This window comes from Fringilla coelebs (genome assembly GCF_963513975.1).
Source record: "Fringilla coelebs genome assembly, chromosome: 12".
In the NCBI taxonomy this organism is placed as follows: domain Eukaryota; kingdom Metazoa; phylum Chordata; class Aves; order Passeriformes; family Fringillidae; genus Fringilla; species Fringilla coelebs.
In genome coordinates, this window is record NC_140038.1 from 8,654,558 (window position 1) to 8,674,630 (window position 20,073).

At 41.3% G+C, this 20,073-nt stretch overlaps 1 protein-coding gene across 3 annotated transcripts in view; it reads left to right on the forward strand.

Annotated features, from left to right (window-relative positions):
* ALDH1A2 (aldehyde dehydrogenase 1 family member A2) overlaps positions 1–20,073 on the forward strand; it is a 67,277-nt gene that overhangs the window by 2,762 nt on the left and 44,442 nt on the right. Inside the window, exons 2-4 of one of the 3 annotated variants that reach the window (XM_084213568.1) lie at positions 1,563–1,758; positions 2,931–3,011; positions 8,019–8,135. In XM_084213568.1, coding sequence (XP_084069694.1) covers positions 2,937–3,011; positions 8,019–8,135 — 192 coding nt within the window. In that variant the 5' untranslated portion in view covers positions 1,563–1,758; positions 2,931–2,936. Of the gene's footprint in view, positions 1–1,562; positions 1,759–2,930; positions 3,012–4,445; positions 4,565–8,018; positions 8,136–10,560; positions 10,693–20,073 lie in introns of those variants that run through there. The other 2 variants (XM_084213569.1, XM_084213570.1) reach the window with 2 other exon arrangements.

A 20,073-nucleotide genomic window follows, 5' to 3' on the forward strand; every position in this document is an offset into this window, starting at 1 on the left:
GAGAGAAAAAATGACACCTTTATTTCTTCAGCATCTTGAACAGTTTTATCAGATGTGATACAGGCTTGACACTATCTGGTTGATTTACAGGTATTTTCTGCCGTTTGACTTGACACCAGAACCTCAGCCCAGTTCTGGTAGATTATTTTGGCATGAATTGTAGCTGCTCAGTGCAGCTGAGGTTTGTATCTGTCCTAAACAGAGCCTTACAGGGTTAGGGAAATGTGCCACTTGTTATCCCATCAGCGTTCCTCCTAGCCTCCAGCTAGGTCCTGATGTGTGTTCCCTGCAGCACTTAACCACCACCAGCTTCATCCCTTAACCCTCCAGTTCTCCCCCACCACCCAGTTTTCATCCTTTACTGCTTTTCTGTGTCCTTTTACTCACCTTTCTCTACCTCTGCATCCAAACACCAGTGTGTCCTCAGGTGGTTCTGCAAACGCTGGCCTGTGGAGCAGCACGGAGCTGATGCAGCAGCAGATGGCAGCATCCGTGCTGGTGCTGCCTGAGCCGGGGACACCCGTGCAGAGGCGGTGACACTGCTGCAGGACAGCTCCAGGTCCTGCTCCACAGGTCCTGCCTGTGGCACAGCCAGCTGGGCCCGCCTCTGGGGAGCCCCTGAAAATAAGCCTGTGTATGGCAGCTTGAAAGCCTTTACCCCACACCACCGAGAAACAAACATATATTATTCAGGACCTTAATTATCACAGCGTGCTAGTGTGTATGTTTGTTTTGTCTGTGAGAGAATTCTTTCAGAGTAATGTATACATTAGAACTGAGGGAGGATGCTTGGGAGGACATTCATTACAGCAGGAATGAGATAAACCACTTCCTCTCTTTCAGAAAATGATAAATAAAGAAATATGTTTATGAAAGCAATTTTTAGTTGTTTGTCCATAGCAATTCTTTATCTTATGCAGATGCAAGACTTGCTCACCTAATATATGTAGATACCTCTGAGTTTGGTCTCATAGCAGGTATGAAGACATTAATGCTATTTTTAACTAATAGTGGGGTAATAACATGTCAGAGACAGACATTCATACTCATTTGTTCAGATCATGTTGACTTCCTGATATGAATTTTCTGTCTTTGCAGGGTGGAGAACTGGCACAAAAGCATCTATTTCACATTTGATCCTATCAGATTTTTTTCAATACTTTATAAAAATTATTTGTTTTAACTCCATTAATAAGAACTGGATGCTAAGTTAGACCAAAGGTTCTCCTCAGCTCTATAATGAGATTGAAGCAGGTGCTCTAAGAAAGTATTGAAGAACAGAGTACACAGGGGATGACTGCTCCTGTGGTAAATCCTTCCAGCTTTTCACATGTGACAATTTAAAGGCACTGCCTCACTTTCCAAAGAGAAAAGCTCAGAACATTTGAATTCAGTTTTTCCTTTTCTTATATTTAGAAAGAGATTCTAAGACATTTACCAAATCTAACAAATATGTATGTAGCATTTTAAGAAAGACAAGTAAAGTGTAAATATAAACACCATGAAAGCTTTGGCTTTAATTACTATCTATATGATTAATCCTCTGTTTTACTGCCTTTTAGTTGTATGCAATGGAACATCTGGTTGAAGAAGGGAAAGAAAATGCACTGTGATTACTGTTTTCTACTGCTCCCTCACCTGGGACCTGCTCCTAGAGTCAGAATGATAAGGATACCAGCAGTGCCTCCCATAAATATTGAAACTGTGTCATCTGAGGGAAGAAAATGAAGACATATTCCAAAAATGGAAGTTATATAAGTAAGTAAGGAGCATACATAGTAAATGTAGAACCACAAGAAAGGTCACAAAAAAGATTTTAAGGTTTTGCAAAAATGTGAAAGTAACATTCTAAATGTTTTCAAATTCCATTACCAGAGGAGTCCTGTGAGACTCTAAGTAAAGCTATGGAGGATGGAAGCACAGAAGAAGCATTCAACGTGGCCATGTCCATAGCTAAAAGAATTATTTGTCTTTCTAGATTTGGTGGGCTGAATGTGAGCAACTGTTCTAAAATAAATTGTCATCAGGAAACACTTCAAGAGAAATTGATAAATTAACCAGTAACTATTTGCTGGAGCTGGGCAGTATTTCCACCAAGGGGTTAAAATGCTCAGCTTCTCAAGTGCTACTGCCAGTGGGTTGGTTTTTTGCTGATCTTAATGTCAGCAAAACAGACCATAGGAAATATACCAGTGATCTGCTGGTGCCTCAGGAGAGTCCTTCAAAGGTGATCATAGGAGCTACAAAACTGTCAGTGTGACTTCTCTGCCAGGAAAATTAGATGAACTGCTGTAAAAATAAAATCAATAGACACACAGATAAAGCTGGTGCTCTGTAGAAGCATCAAATGGATTCTGTTAGGGGAGGTTATGCCTCGCAAATCTGCTGGCATCCTTTAAAGACATCAAAAAGCACATTGATATTATTTTCATGCTAGAATGTGGGATCAGTGTAACCTTAGATTGCAAGACTAAGACTCTTGGGACCCTTACCCCTGAGGCAGTCTGGACTCAGCTATTTCTTCTCTTCACCTGGATTCAAGCAGAGCAGGAATTCACATGATGTATATAACCTAACCATTTTTATAGTAATCTTCACTCCTATAGAAATAGCAAAGTAGAGAATAATGCACATAGCTCCCACAGTTTAAATCCCATGGGTAACAATATATAGTGTACTGAATTTTTAATAGCACATTATTCAGAGTATCACATAAATTGTTATTACTGATGTAATAAAACCTAAACCAACACAGCTGGAGAGACCAAGGTTGTAAATACACCATATATTTTTTGTATTGTAATAATATGGGCCAAATTATTTTAAAGTCTGCTGATTTTAGTTGAATTAGACTAACTCTGACTGTGTACCTCTAATTCAGGTCTCTGGTCAAATGCCTTTGCCTAATTTCTATTTCAATCTTCATACAGAAACTGATGCATGGTATGCAAGGGGCATTCTCCATTTTACAGATTGGTTCTCCTGCTGGGGAAGTCAAAGAAAAAATTCAGGTGAGGAAGATCTGAACACACTGCAATTCAGCATTTTAAGTGTTTTAGTACATAAACCCTCTATTTCTTTAGTTCTTTTATTTCCTGATCACCCCTCTGTCTCTGCTCTAGTCCCGGGTGAAAAAGTGCTCAAGGTGTGAGAAATATTTGCAATGGGCAGTTCAGGTTTAGCTAAGCCCACCTTGGAGGAGAAGGGCATGGCACACAAGGGGACTGCTTGAGAATTTGTTCTTTCTTCTCTGTGATCTCAGTGTCCAGATAAAACCTTTCTGTCTGTATCATGAATATGAGATCAAACCCTTACCACATATGTGTGCTTCAGGCTTTATGCTCATAATCTTTAAGGCCTAACATATATATGTCTGCTGTGGCTGACACTGATTTCAAGGAGGACTAAACTGGACTTTCTCCAAAGCAGGACCCAGGATTTTGCTTTGTTCTTGACTGGCTGGGCACACCATCAGGCTTCAGTGCATAACTGATGGTACTGCACACATTCATATTATGTATCGTTGTATCAATGATGATAGTAAATTTCAAGGCTTGTTGTACGTGTAACACAGGTCCTGCCTGAGAGTTTCTGAGCCAGTGTAATCTCTCAGCAGCCGTGCTGGCACAGGGAGGCACAGATAACATTCCACTGCAGAGGGCCCCGTGACAGGGCTGTCAGTGCTGGCACCCTGTGGAAGTGTCAGGGCAATGCTGGACAGATGCTTACGTGCACCACTCTTATCAGCTGCACTGGGCTGTGCTGCCTTCTCAGCTCTAGGAGGAGCTTAGCTGGTAGGTGGTGGTGTGGGCAAGCCTTTCTGAATGCATCCAGAGAAAAACTGTTGCAGTATAAAAAGAATTTTGCTTTTAAAGCATAGATCAGTTTAGTACCGAAGACTGCCTTGTTTAAGCCAATTCCCTGCTCTTTTTTTCTGCATATTCTCTTTTCTCATATAGCTTTACTATTAAAAACAAAAGGCATCTTGCTAAATATATTAATGCAGCATGAAGAAAGCCTCAAAGTACATCCAGTGGATCCAGTATATCCAAGTCTTTTCAGGGATCTGAATCCTGTGTTTTCTTACCTCGAATGGGATATGTTATCAAAAGCTTTCATCATTCTACAGGGCACAGGTTCCCTGTAGCAGCCCTGAGACTTATTAAGGCTACTTGTAATGTTGTGAAGAGGAGGAGATCTGAGCCTACCTAACTGATAAAAGGAATGTAACATGAAAGCCAAAGATAATGACACATTTGACTCTACTGACACACAAAAGCCAAGTTGTGCAAATACAGGGAGCTAACTAGGAGAATTGATTCATGGTTTTAAAACCTAATTTCTGCTGGTAAAGTGACAGTGTTTCCTGTACTTGACTCACCAACCCACCTACTTTAACCTGTCTCCCACTCTACCTGGGCCTCCAAGGAAGCCATCCAGCCACAATCTGGCCTGGAGATGAATATTCTGTGAGAGCTGCTGCTCCCAGTGCTTTGTCCCCTCTCTCCCACAACGAGAGCATTTGTTTCACTCCATGTTCCACTCATCCCTCAGCCTTTAGGAGGTGAGTTGTCAGTCTGCCTGGCTTTCATTCTTTTAATGCCTTTTCATTCAGAATTATACACATTTGATTGTTTAAATCCTCTGTCTTTCCAGATACAACTTTTGCTTCTGGGATTTCTTTTATGTATTAAATGTTTAGAACATAGATGATACATTTATCTCAGGCCCCTGTATAAGAATATTAGATTGCCCGGCCCAATTCCTTTGAAACTCCACAACCAAGACCTTTTATTAAATAAAAAAAAAAAAGCTGTTCTGAGGTTCATAGCTGACCCTTTATATCGTGTACTTGGGAGCAGACCCAGCAGCAATCTTTTGTTACTTCTGCATGGTATCTGTGTTCATTAAGGTAATGAAGCTATTAATTGAATATGTAAGTTCAGGTAATTAAATACAAGACTTATTTCTTTAGTTTAAAGGGTAATAATAAAAAATTTAAACTTGCAAACTAGATCACACATTTGGTGATGATGAATGTGAACTGGAAAGTGCAATATTCCAATATGAATTAGTTAATTGCATCCATTCATTAGGTGATATACATTAGCAGAAGGTCAATCCATTTGAGGCTCAATATGTTTTACAAATAATAAATTTCAACAGGTAAATTGAAGAGAAATTCAAAACAAAGTTTTTTTAATTTATTTAAATTCAGAATAAAATCCCTACACCCAAGACCATGTTCCCTTTAAGTTCACAGTTACCAGCACATGCTCTTTGCAGCGCTGCCGAGGTCACTCTGGCCAGTGAGGGACAGGTGATATTTCGTCTGCTGGATTAAACTAAAATGATAATTTTTAAAACTGACCCACTTATAGAGTGAGTCAAACACTGAACTTTTTCAAGCATTTTCTGCTGGATCACTCTCACTGAATTATTTGAAGCTTTCTTAAATCTTTAAATTTGCATTTCAATTTTGGACTAAATTTACCCAAAATTTACCAACAACTGCTAAATTGACCAACTATATCTAGATCTCTACTGCTTGAAGAAATTATTCTGCCCTTTAGGCCTCTTCCTTTCGCAAATTTTGTAAATTTACCAATTGTTAGTTTTTCCAGCATTTAACAGTTCTACTGGATATAAAATGGTCAATATGACATGTAAAAAAGCTGATCTGTTTGACTCATTTTACTAAAAATGATCCATTTGACTAATTTTTAGTAAGAAAAGTGTTAAATCTAGTTTCTTTCATTAGAAATCAAGTTTCTTTCATTTGTGAATATTCAGTAATTAAATGGTTGTTCTTGATACCAGCATTTTTGTCTGGTGTTAGAGGTAATGTAGAAATAAGGAAAGTAAAAGTAGATTTTATTCTGTTTATTTATAACATAAGTTATATCCAGTCTCAATTTTCAATAAGATATATAATTTTAAAACAATTTATTCACCGAGATACGTGAAAAAATCTGAAATAATATTTTAGAGGCTCCTCACAGCATTGTGGGTGTTGCTTCACAGGTCATATTGCTTAGGTGTATAACAATACCTTTTTACTTTCTGTGTATAATATAGCTTTGTCTGGAACAAGGACTGCTCCCATCCTGCACACAGCTCAAGGGCCATAATTCTTAAAGAGATTTCAACCAGTGAGCCTTTTGCAATGGTCAGGCATAGAGACATTTAGAGAATTGATTCAATTAACCTAGAGGAAAAAAGTGCTATAATGTGTGATTTATGTTTGCAGATAAATTAAAATACAAGTATCTCCTGAAGAGCATTTGCTGCCCTCATAGTCAGTAATGAAAATAGCAGGCAATTAAAATAGAACACCTGAGGTTGAAGCTTTGATATATAGATCAGAAAATAAAGTTCAGATTTCCTAAGTGGAAGTCTGAGCTGAAAAATAACTTAGGGGAAGTTTTTATTCAATCTCTACTTTTCTTCCAAAAGCAATTTATAAAGCACACAAGAAATAGGAAGAGACATTTACTGGAGCAGGAGGCAAAGGGTACAGAGGAGTGGGATCTCTCAATCAATACTGAATTTGTATGAGGAACCAGGAATATCCTTGCTAAATGGTAGTGGAACAGCTGAGAGAAAAAGTTATATATAAAAGAACTTATGGGTCATATTGAAATAATTTTGGGGTAGATTTTGCAGTTGATCTTGAGAGGAATCATTGGAAGTGTCTGATAGAGTGACGTGGCTCAGTTCCTGTGTGTGACAGTGCTTTCTGGAGCTCGCTCAGGAGCATAAGAAATGTTCACGGATTAGAAGTAGCGAGAACGAAGAGCTCTTGCTTGGAGCCTTGTTGGAGTTGCTTCATCCACTGCCCGTTTCAGTGGTGTGTCCATATGTGCTTTGGCACAGCTAAACTGCCCAAAAGACATTTTGAGATACAAAGAGTTTCACCTCATCCTCTAGTTTTATCATTTCCTTTAGACAACAGGTACACAGTAACATAGAGCAGAAAATACCAGTACTCTGACTGAGAAACCCAGGAATGCCTTAATTACATCTCTATTGTCTTCAACATGGCAGCTTCGTCTTTTGCACCCTGTCTGGCCGTCACAGGTCCTATTCCCATCAGATGGTGTTTGTATAAGCCAGGTCTATATCCTTATCTATAAATTATACCAGCTGCTGGGGATAGGTGGAAAAATGGAGGCTTCTAAATGTAACAAAAGGTCTATCTTCAAATTATACATTCAGATTGCTCCAAATAGAAAAAACAAAACCCCCCAGGAAAGATTTTGATGTTGGCTGTATACTAGCTTAAATTCTAAGACTGAAGAAAGAAACAGTGTCACTTGGTTGTTCTTCATTTTATTGACAACCATTACATTACAAAATGTGAAGACTTTGTCATTGCATTCTGAAAGAGAACATATTTGTTTCCTGATTTGCCGTCTGAGTAAAATTTTAATTAAAATCCAATCATGTGAGAGAAAATAAGCCAGTCTGATTTAATTGAAAGTTGATTTAGTTTTTCAAATTTACCAAAAAAACCCCAAACCACCCCCACCCCCCCACCCCCCCCACACACACAAAAAAAAAAACCAAAAAAGCAAACCAGAAACTACAGCACTGCAATAAGTGGTTTTCTGCTGGATGGAGGTGTTTAGGACCATTGGACTGAATCCTGAGTATTGCTTCTGTTACTTTCCTTTTTTTAAATTAATTTTTTCTTTCACAAATTATTTAATTTCCTTCCATATTCATTGTTTTTACTGAGTTATTGTCCTAATGTCCAAGGCAATCCCTTCCACAGTAAATTATTTATTAAATGTTAAACATTTGCTTGCATGCTTTGAAGCCATGCTTCAATTTGCTGTCATAAAGCAACCAGTGTGGTGCTGAAGCCTGGAAGCAGCTCCCCAGGCTGGGACCATCAGTGTCCCCAAAATCTCTAAGACCTCATTCCTCACTCTGCTTGGCAGAGCTGTTTTTGTCCTTGGTGAGAGCCCACCTTGGCCTGGGCACCAAGGGCTGAGGCATTGGTGTCTTCCCAGGTGGTGGAAGAGGAACTCCGGTCAGTCCCTCTCCGTCTGGAAGAACAACAGGACACGTGTGCCCCGTCTCCTGGGGAGCCCTCCGAGGGTGGCTGCACACCAGGAGCCCCTGGAATGGTAAGTGCAGTCCCATTCTCCATCTGGGAATGCCAACAAGCCCTTGGGCTAAAGGTCTCTGAGGGCTTTTGCAAACTGAATTGCTTTGAGATGTAAGAGGAATGTGGTTTGTACAGCAAGCAGTGGATGAAGGTCACTTAAGCAGTTCCAGATTATGTGGGTTTGAGCTGCATCTCCACACACATTGGAATCCCTTCTTACCAAAATCTCCTGAATTTTATTGATCTAATAATGAAACTGTCATACAGTTTCCTCATTCCTGAAACTTGTTTAAATGCATTCTTTTTTCGAAGGAGCACATCCCCACTCTGATTTATTTTAAAGTGGCTTTTAGGAGGTGTCATCCTTGTGATGAAGTGTTAGGTCTGTGTTGCCAGTGTGCCATTAAAAATTGAATTTCTGACGTTTAAATGTCTCACTCATCCCAAGTGTCACAGTTTGACAGCTCTGCATGTCACATTACAGCAGAATATTATGAATCCATTTCCTCTGTCAGGTCAAAAAAAAAAAAAAGACTGAAAATGAGAGAAAGCAAAATCTGCAGTCTTCTTCATTAGTAAGATGGAAATTTACAGAAATATACATGTTAACCCTGAAATGACTAAACTAGCACTCTCTGCCTGTGTGTGCCCAAGCAATCTTCATTCCATACTCCTGTACAAACACCAAGAGAGTGCTGGGACAATCTTTCCAATTGTCTGCAAACTTGTCAAACACGGAGGGAGGAATATAAAGGGCATCAACAAACAGTGTTACAAAATCAAAATATGGCCAGATCCCATTGTTTATTTTTGACTATATCAATGAAAAGGTCATGTGCTGTATTTCTTGTTGCTTTGTTTTTCCAACTTTAGACAGCTGTAGCTCTGGTGTCCTTGTTTTGTTCATCTATCTGGTATGTGATAACTTACAAAACATGACATCTGATCAGGTTCAAAACATTGGGAGTGTTTGAATCAGTAAGCAGAACTCACTGATTTTGCCTAGAGTAATGAAAACGGCCTGAGCTTTCTATGGTTTCTGCCTACAAGGTTTCACCAGGGAGCGTGTAGGGCTTTGACAATAAATTCCTGATGCCCGTCAGCTCGTGCATGTGGCTCCATTTGGCCGCTGCCTTCCCAGGAACCTGCTGTACGGCACTGCCCAGCCTCTTCTCTTGCACGACGTGGCCTCCCGCTAAGAGGGCCCCCCAAAACTAACGGCTGGCATCAGGTGGCTGTTGCTTGAACAAATTACTCTGCCCTTTGTGCCTCTTCTTTTGCAAAGAACTTTCAGGAAAAGCGCGGCCGGGCCTGCCCTGGCCGTGAGGCGCCGCTCCCCGCGCGCGCTGTGGCGGCGGGCGCGGCCGGCAGGGGGCAGCAGGCAGCCGGCGATGGCGCTGTGGCGGCGGCAGGTGGGGCCCGCGCGGGGCCGCTCGGCACCGGGGCACGGCGGGGCGGCAGCGCCGAGGGTCGGGGAGCAGCCGCTCCGCCGGCACCGCCGCCAAAGGAAAAGAGGGTCGGCCCGGGGCGCAGCGGCCGCGCTGCGGGCACGGCTAGCGGGGACGCTCGGGGAGCGCCCGGGGGCGAGAGCGGGGCAGGGCGGGCGCGCGGCCGCCAGGTGAGGCGCGGAGCCCCCGGCCGGCAGCCCGGGACAGCAGCGGGCGGCGGTGGCCGAGCGGGCAGCGGGCACGGACAGGCTGCCGCTCAGGCTGCGCCCTGCCCGTGCCCTCTCCGCGCCTCGGCCCGGGTCCCGCGAGGGGTCGCCCGCCCTGCCCCGTCGGCTCCGCGCCGGAGCGCAGCCGGCGGTCTGGGGCCGCGCTGCCGGGCAGCGCTGCCGCCGGGGCACCGTGTTCCGGTCACCTCGGCCCGGCGGGGCTTCTCCGGTGCAGCCGGGTGTCTCCCCCTCCGCCGCTACCCCCGCCGCGGCCGGGGATCCCCAGCCTGTGTCGAGCTGGGGCCGCCCGGGCTCCCCGCGGGATGCCCCGGGCGGGGCCGGAGCCGGGACTGGTCTCTCCCGGCCGCGGCGCCTCCCCGCCCGGCCCCGGGGAGCTGAGGGGGGAACACGACGGTCCCGGTGACTCCGCTTCCCGCGGCCGTTCCCCGGTTCCGCTCCACGGGCGGCGGGCAGCGAGCCGCGCCCGGGAGCTCCGTGCTCCCACAGGGTGCCGGGAATCCCCCGGTCGGGACGGGCCGGGGCGCGGGGCCGGGGGGGGCCCGGGGAGGCTGCGCCGCAGTGAGCGGGGCTGTGCCGCTCTCGCCCTAGGTAGGATGGACCTGCCCCCCTGCCTCTGCCCCCATGTCCAATAAGAAGAGACCCGGCTTGACACCTGCCTATATACAGAGGAGGAGAGCAACATCTTCAGCGCTGGGCTTTGGAGGGGGGGGGACCAACCCAAAACACAACACAGCATCAGGGCAGAGCGGGGGGCTCGGTGGTATTATAAAACCCCCCCAAGACTATGACTTCCAGTAAAATTGAGATGCCAGGGGAGGTGAAGGCAGATCCTGCAGCTCTGATGGCATCTCTGCATCTGCTGCCTTCTCCCACTCTCAACCTTGAAATCAAATACACCAAGGTAAGTTGTGTTCGTTTGTTCTGGCAGAGAAATTCATGGTTTTCTCTCCAAAGGAGGGATTTTTCTTAAAATCAGTTTCATTCTGCCCAACCCAACGTGAATGTAGAGATATAAAAAAAAAAAAAACAACTGTTAAAAGACTGCCTTGGATCTGTAATAAAAGAAAATGATTTTTAGCCCTGTAATCATCTGAAAAACCACAGGATAATAGAAAGCAAATTAGATCTGGCTTTGCCACTTCTCTGTAACTGTACTGTTTTCTACAGAGCCGTTGGGGTTTATTTTCAGTGCAAAATCAGTAGTCCTCGGGTATGTTTTGCTTGCTTTTGATGTACTTCAGAGGACATTACTATACATACCTGAGTATCTCAATTAGAAAATAAAAACGTTTGCTTTCTTGAATTACCAAGGGACTCTTTTACATTTCCTGGAGGACTCTTAATACCAGGTTGTTACAGCACTGGAACAGGTCTCCACGAACTTCTGTGATTCCTGAATACACCCTTGAACAATATTGCGAGAGGGCATGTTTTTCCTACAAACCTTTAGGAGTGATTTTCATAAAGAGAGGGTTAAGAACAAACCCACTGTAGAAACGTAGAAAAATCTGCTGGGTTTCTTTAGTGTCTTATGAGACTAAATTGGTTTTGTTGATTAAAATGGGGCTTCAAAAACTGTCATTTGTTTGTAAATGCATTTTGCGTTTTAAAATTCGTTTATATATTTTTAATCTTTGCATCTTCAGTATCTTTAAAGAATGTTTTAATTTCTGTTGGAGAGGTTTCAGATCTATTGTATAAACAGATTACAATGTGTCAGACTTTGTTTCTAATTACCAAGTAACTTAATAGGAAAACAAGCACATCAACACTGGGAAAAGGTGATAACATTTTTATCTACTGGAAATACAACTTCAGGAGCTTTAATGCTGATAGGAGACTCATTTTGGCCAATGTAGTGTAATTTTTTTCTTCCATATCATCACTTTAAAAGCTTTTCATCTTTTCTCTTTTTTTTTTAGCGAGTGCCAAAATTAATTTGTCTTCTAATTTGTTACAGCAATTCCTTGTTCTAGAAGAATGTTTCAGAGGAAAGTCAACTATTTTAAATTTCATTGCATTTTAACACAAACTGCACTATGCAAATCTAAAAATGCATATGGTTTCTTGCTCATAAATTCTTTTTAAATAGTTAAATAAGCAAGGAATGCAATTATTGGATGCTGTGTAGTGCTACACCTCGGGAGCAATCATACTGTGCAAAGAGTATTTGGCATGGATTTTGTTCATTGCTGGTTTCAGTGTGAACTGTGCTTCAGGAGGGTTTTGTGGGAAATACTTGAGAGTAGTATCACAGCCAGTTTGCATCATAAATGTGCTTGCATTTCTGTGTTCTAAAACTGGAGAATTGTTTTTAAAAACAGCAGTCATCAGCAATCATAGCCTTCTTTCTGTGAGAATGTACAGTGACCTTTAATAAATCAATACATAATTCCATCATCTCAGATCTAAAATGTTACACATTTCATACTAATGGAACAATTAAAAGAAAGTTATTTCATTTCAATATTAAGCCAAAAACAACAGCAATGTGTTTCTTCTAAGCTTGGATATCAGGTGACTCCTGGTTGCTTTTGAGAAAATTTTGGTTTAGGACAGGTATCAAATGTTTCACTTGGCATATCCTCTGTCTCTGTTTTTCTGTCTGTCTTGCTCTTTCCTCCTTTTTCTCTTTCTCTGCAGGAAATTCAAGTGATTTATAGATAATTGGAGTCTTCAGCTTGGAGTTTTGTCTTGGGCAGGACTTTTATCCTGGATCCACTTTCCCACCTATTACCAAGAAAAACAATCAAAAAATGAAATAATGGATTGTAACTTGATTCTTTCTTTTGAGGGAGTGGTCACTTCATGTCCTAAATGACAAACAACTTCCATAAACAATAAATAACATTAGACTAAAGCACTTTAGCAAGGAAAAAAAAAAAAAGAAAACAACAACCCCAGACCTTGTAAAATCAGACATCTGTAAGCATTCCTAGCAGTCTCTCTCCTGCTTGTTAGCTGGGAATTTTAAATACACAACCAGGACACAGAATTCTTGAACTCTTTATTACAGGTGTCTATGAATGTAAAAATGTAACCATTTGGGAGTTAATTCTTTATGAAAAATAGAAGTATCTATGAACATTTAAACATAGTGAAAAAATTTTAAATATATTTTGCCAATTAAATTCTATTTCTGTTATTCTAAAGTTGGTAAATAGACAGGATCTTTAGGGTAGAACATGTTAAAATTCCAGGATTCCCGAAGTGAGTTTTGTTAAAGATTTGTTATACGTACTAGGAAAAAGAAAATTATTAATTAATCTTTTAATAACTGCATTACCCTTGGCATTGCTATGAAAACTCCTTCCAACTACATAGATGGAAAAATATCACCTGTGTAATTCTCATGTATTTGATTATTTAGCAGAATTATTAAAACTTGTGAAATATTACTCTGGTAAGTTTATTGAAATAAGCAGGAAACTGTGTTGGAAGTCCTTCCGATCCATACACCTGACAGAGCACCCAGAGGCAATGTATGTTTGGATAGGTCAGAAAAAATATGATTTAGTGATGAAAATTGCCCAATGCCATGGTTTTATGTAAGATGTGCAGCAGTAGCTATTGGGACTTAAGTATTGGAAGTCAGCCTATGCTGCTTTAAAAAAACCAGTCATTAGAAATATCTTTCCCAGTTTTTTAATACCTTGGCACAGTCTGTGAAAAATAAAGTGTTGTAGATGTGTGTAATAAGAACTGGTGAGCAGGATGTGAACCAGACACGCAGGTGAGTGTTCAAGCACACAGGGTTAAGTTTTGTGTGGCTGGCAAATACTAGAACTGCTACATTTGGGATCATCTCTCTTTTCACTGTGATGACTCTGTAACTCTTTACTTTTTAACGTTAGCATTTGGGGAGAGATTGCATCTGCAGAATAGGGCATCTTGGAGTATTGCATGGAATTAGGTTGTTCCATAGCCTTGTGGCACAACAAGCCCTCCTCAGGCTTGTCAGGGGCGTGCTGGCAGTGCTGTGCTCCATATGTAAGGGGGCTCATAGGTAGGAAGGGGATCCAGCTCTCCCCCTGGGAATAAGTCACGCTTCTACAAAAGTCAGCTTTGTGTCAGAAACTCTCCCAGAACGGCTGTTCCAGAAATATCAGATGTGTGAGAGAAGCAGTAGTGTAATGTCTGCTAAGGACATGTCATTGGCATGTTTAGGATAGGGAGTACAGCCCAGAGAACCTGACAGCTTCTGAGGGTGGTCAGAGGGTTTGCACTGTTACACTGATGCCTCTCTCTTTAAGCTTTTATGAAACTCCATTTTCCTTCCCGAGACTGTATCCCAAGTATCTGACAGTAGATATGGAATCAGCCCAGTGGATTGAGCCCTTTGCAGCATGTCCCTCCTGCTGTCTCCATTTGAGGAGCTGAAGGTGTTTCTGCAGGATGTGGCTGTCCTTCCTTTGTTATAATCATTATAATGGCATAATCACATCTGCTTTACAAAATATTTTCATTGTGGTTTTAATAAGTTATGTTGACTCTTTCAAGGACAGCCTGGTATAGAATGAGGAGCCCAGGGCTCTGTCCTGTCTAAGCTCTGTCACTACATGAGGTAGCTGAGTGAATAAATGTTCTCAGTTTGCATCATGTTGAGCACACTAATCCAGATGGATGTTTTATGTTTTGTTTCTTGCTTGCCAACTGATTTAAGTCTGAGCAAGAGCTGAACAACTTTAGCATAAGGAAAAGCTGAAGAATTGTGGTTTTGAGAGCTTTTTAGAAAGAGGTGCCCTAAAGGGATGAAGTTACAGCACAGTGGCAGTGAGGAGGCACATGACACATTTCTCTATTAACAGCCTGTAATTAGCTGACAACTATATCTTCTTTGTCCTGTCTAAGGGCCTCTACCCTTACACCACAGGCTAAAATCTGTTCAGTTTCTACACAAAGGCCAGGTAAACTACCCAGTTATACTGCAACAGAAAGCTGTATACAGGAGTTGTATGAAGTATAGGCAAACTGCTTCTGGGTAGACAAAAGATAACAAATACATCTCAAATTGTCATATGATAAACTTCTGGGTTTGAAGTATTTTGTTGCTAGGTTTCAGTAAATTCATCCCCATTGCACTTCCTTGGCATTACCCTTTCCATTAAAATTTCAGCACATGTTTTCCAGATAAAATTCTAGACTGAGAGTACGATAGAAGGCAGGAAATCTATTTTATTTAGATGAATATGCAGAATCTTTGTTATTTTTTGAACAGAAGACAAGCTTTGGCAAAACTCAGGTAAATGAGGAATATGTGCACTTTCCCATCTGTCTTTCCCTGAATGAGCTACTTTGGTGCCTTTTGAAGTCAGATCCACTGAGCGATGCCTGAAAAAAACAGCTTGGCTTTTGGGTCACCTAGGTGAGCACAGTTCTTTTACAAAAGATGGGGCACAGAAAATTAGAGATGTTTACATGAAGAGTAGACAAATAGAACAGCTACTTTACCCCTTTGTGGAACACTTCAGCCTCTGATGCTGACACTAGGGATGCTGCTCTGTATCATCACATATTTCAGTGTGTACGCTGTATGAGGATTTACTGTTGTTTAAATCTCCAGTTTGAATTCTCTTCCAGTGTATTCATACCTTATTTTTAGTATTACAATCCATCAACTCAGATAGTGATCAGAAAATATTTATGCAATTCCTTCCAATTAGTAGCCTGAATATGGGATTATTCTTTCCTCCCAAACCTTTATGGTCTTCTGCACAAACCAAATTTACCCAAGTTTTGCATGAGGGCACAAGAAACAAGCATAGCCTTAAGTGTATCCAGTACAGCCACAACAGCCATGAGCCTTAAAAACACTGAAAGCACGGGGCTGAACTGGCCCCAACTAGAGAACTGTGGCAGACTGCTGTGTTACTGAGGGGTAACTATGGCAGCAGTGACCTCTTGCTGTGCTGAATTTGCTGGATCTTCAGGGAAAATGCACCCTGGTTTAATGCACCAAGCTGTACAGTAATATATTGCTGACTCTGTCCGGTTGGTAGGGTCAGATGATGCGCTGAAAGACTTTCTCATTGATTTTCTCATTGCAAAAAATGTTTAACATTTCAAGTATTCAAATGCAAAAGATCGATGTATTAATTTGCATACCAAAATCAGAAGGCCAGTAATAACCAGAGCACTTGCCTGACTTGAAAGGCAGATAAATTCATACCCCTGCTCTGAAGCAAGCAGAGCAGAAACTTGAATATGGATCCCTAATTTCTCATGGGGAATAGGTCCAAATTTTGCCAACTTTACCTGTATTTGGGAAGAATGTCACGTCATTTGCTGTTGGATAATTTACTTGTAAGTATTTATGAGATCTCAGACATCAGCTTGATAGCCCAGTAGGCAGGACACTGGTGAAGGAAAAGTAGGATTCGAGTCTTTGCTTCAAGAATAATCATGATGTTGGACAAGAGCAAGGAATAACACACACACTCTCACACTGTTACTCTTTCATTCTGACAAAAAAAAATCCCTCATTAATTCTCGATTTCATTTTGTCCTCCAGAAAGACTTCCCACAGAAGTTGACCAGTTCTGGTGCATTTCCATATTACATTTCTGTCTTGTAGATCTGCATTTTCTGATAAATCCCACTATACAAAAATTCTTGATGCAGCTTGCCCATCTCCTTGTGGAGATTCAAAATTGTTCCCAGCAGATCTTAATGGGCTCTGCCAGTTGGAAGTTTTTCACTGCCATAAACCGCCTGGGAGGAGCATACCATGGACCCACTGGATCCAGTTATGTTCTTTTCTTTATATGGCACATGAACAGTTCCCTTCAGTGAGCTGTTCATGGACATTGCAAATCATGGCACAGATCAGCATCCAGAAGTTGTCTGAACCCTTCCTTCCAAGAGGCTTGGCATTTCCTGCCTTTGGCAAATTTCATCTCCCCTGAGTTGCCCAAATGTCATTTAACTTCAGCCCCAGTAATATTTTCTACAACACTCTGATTAGCCTGAACATTTTTATCTACAAACTCTGTACCTTACTATTAATGATCTGCAAAGGCAGGTGAGCCAAGATATTGATTGCCAGTCACAGTAATGAAGGGGCACCTTGCTATTAACCTCTTCAGGGAGAATTATCCGTTTATTTCCAGTCTTTTTATCTTATCTCTTGACCACTTTTTAATCCATGGCAGGACTTTATCTTTCACCATATGGTTACTAACTTTCCTTAATAGCCTCTTGCTAAGGACTTTATCATCAAAAGCCTTTTTAAAGTCTAAATAAATTGTATCCACTGATTCATCTCGGCTTCTCATTTGACTAACTATCTTCCAAGAAATCTCACACATTTACAGAGATAAATGACAAAAGATGAGTTCAGTGGTCCATATCATAAATTCTTTGTCAGGTCTTGTATAAAGTCATATTTCTTCTTTTACAGTTTTGCAGCTATCTTTTGCAAGGCTGTACTGTGGCATTTCTCTGTTTATTTTTTGAAAATTCTTTTATTCTCCCCAGTTCTAAAAAAACCCCACAGCTTTTTATCTGTTTGGGGTTTTTGTAGGAGTAGAGCTCATTCCTTGAAACAAGTAACCAATATATCAAATCTAGTTCAGCTGAAAGAATCAGACAAAAAAATGTAATTAAACAAAGGCAAGATCATAAGGAAGCTATGTAAATGTAATATAAGCACAGATGTGTAGAGGTTTAAAAAATCTTCAGAAAGCTGCAGTTCTATGCAGTTCTCTAGTGAGGAATCCTCAGACAAGGGACAAGACATCCGTACTTAAAGCACAGAAAGTGTATGGATAGCTGTGTGAAGATTGACTACCAAGTACTATGCAGAGAACGATGAAGTCTAAACATTGATTGCCATCCAAGGGCTCAATCATTCATTACTGTTAAGTTTAGCAAATGAGTTGCTGTTCAAACTGTATATTCCTATCTGGTTTTCTCCAAAACACAAGTTCCCTGTTTCAGAATTTGCCCAAAAGCATATTTCTATTCATAAGTCTTTTCTGTAAATAGTGATCTGCTTTTGTGACATGAATACAACACATCAATGCTAAATCACACGGTGAACTAAGGTTTAGGAGCACTTCATTACTGAAAGTGTGATATGTGCAGCCACATCAAAGTGTGCTCCAATAGCATTGCTGCAATAGTCTCCCAAATGAAAAAAGAAAAAGAGAACCCAATCTTTGATTACTTGGACTCAGTGCCTTTCATAGAGAGCCTGGTGAACTATATTGGTGCCTTGAAACATATTGTATTCCAGCTTGGTTGGACTGAAGGGAGAAAATACTGGAGAGCACCAACCACATCATGTTCTATGACCCAAGTGAAAATGTTTAAGGTCAGCTCAATCTCAATTGGCTTCAGCTGGAGGCCAAAACACTGGGACCACACTGAACACTAGAGTATATAGACCTTAATCTGTGAGGGATTCATAGGTAATGAAGACTTTGAATTGAACTAAAAATCTAAGGGATGCTGTGGGACAGCTGTGAGGGGCCTACAGCAGGTAGTGTGGCTACAGAAAGGATATGTTTGCTAATTTCCATGTGGATTTTTGGTATGCCCTAATTTAAAATAAGTGAGTTACAAAAAATCCATTTGGAAAGTCACAAAAATACCAGAAGTCCTTCATGGTAAAACAGTCTGCAGCCCCTTTGCTGAACTTGGAAAGAGGATGCCAGGGGGACACCATCCTCTTACCATGCTCTGGTCCTGTGGCAATGATTACACTAAATCCCTTGGGTTTTACTCAGAAAGTATCAGAAAGTGCCTTTCCAGATAGAAATTCCAAAGACATGTATTTACACAGGTAAGGTCTTATCTCTATATGAGACTGATTCCTTTCCAAAGCAGAGCTATCTACCTCTGTAAATACAGGTATTTTTAGACTGTCTCATAAAGGCTGATCTTATCCTCTTCTAAGCAGGTCAGCATGCCTTAAATTTGTCATTTGTCAAAATGTCAGGTGTACATTTCACCTGAAATAGATCTGTCCAATTGAAAGATCCTTCTGTGCTGTGGCATTGTTTTCTCATGCTTCATGGGAGAAACAGCACTTAATGCATCATCATCATCATCATCCTCATCATCCCCACTACCACCCTGGTACACTCGAAGTGATTTTTATGCAATTTCTGATGCCTTTTGAAAGCTGGAAGAATTGATGCAGTAGATTTCAGGATGCATTAGCATTCAGGATTTCTTTTTATTTCAGGAACTTTACTTCAACTCCTTGCAGCACAATTGGGAGTGAAACACTGGGCCTGTCCTGGACTCAGCCCTTAAATGATTTTTGGTGTACTGCTGGTGTTAGATTTTTAGTAAAGATGATTCCCCAGAACAAGTATTTTTACCTGTAATTTTCCAGTCTTCCAACTAGTGGCTCTGCTTTTCTAATTTTTGAACAGAAATAAAATCTACTTCGGGATAGCCAAATAAAGATCTCCCCAAAATAAGCAGTCACCTCTGAAATTATCTTCAGTCTCCCTTCCATAGCCAGGTTGTGTTCAGAATCCAGTGACCCTCCCACAGACTGTATCTGCTTATTTTTTTTAATTTGGGCTTCCTTGGCTGTTTTATTTGTGTTACCTTTCCCGTAATTTTCTTCAGAATGTTTAGTATGTTTGGTAGCAATATTAATTGTGTTTGCAATCTTTGTGTTTTCCAGCCTACTTTTCCTCTCATCTCTTCCTTCTTTGCCCCCCATTTATTTTCTTGCTTGTGTTTCCCGTTTTTAACCTTGGGAATGCAAATCTTTTTTGACTCTTTCACATTCTTAAGCCTCCATGCTGATTCTATGGATTTTAATTTCCGAGCTTCAAGCAGGGAGTTTCTAAGTTACTTCCTCTTTAAAAAAATATCTGCTTCTTGAAGTTTAGTATCCCAGAGAGTATGGCTTCTTCATGTGTTTCTCTCCTGCAATGAAGCTGGAATTATTTACATGGTAACCATTTCTCAGGGGTTCAGACACAATTTTTAGTCCTTGACAGGACTATGTCAAATGTTGTTTACATTAGGATACAGAAAACTCTGTTCTCTATGCAGCTTTCACTGAACTAATATGGAGTTATTTTGGCTCCAGCCTTACTGCCTTCATACTCTTTTTTCCTCTTCAGTACCACTTCAATGTCACTTCAGCTGCTCTTATTTTGAAGTCAGTACCTCACTCCAGCTATTATCCTTCACGATCTCCACTGCTTCTATATCCGTGGGTCGGCGTTTTGTGTTATTTCTCCCCTCCAAGCAGTGCCCACGCAAAGCGTTGCACACACAGAGCTCTCCCCCCCCTTCAGCCTGACTTGTCCTC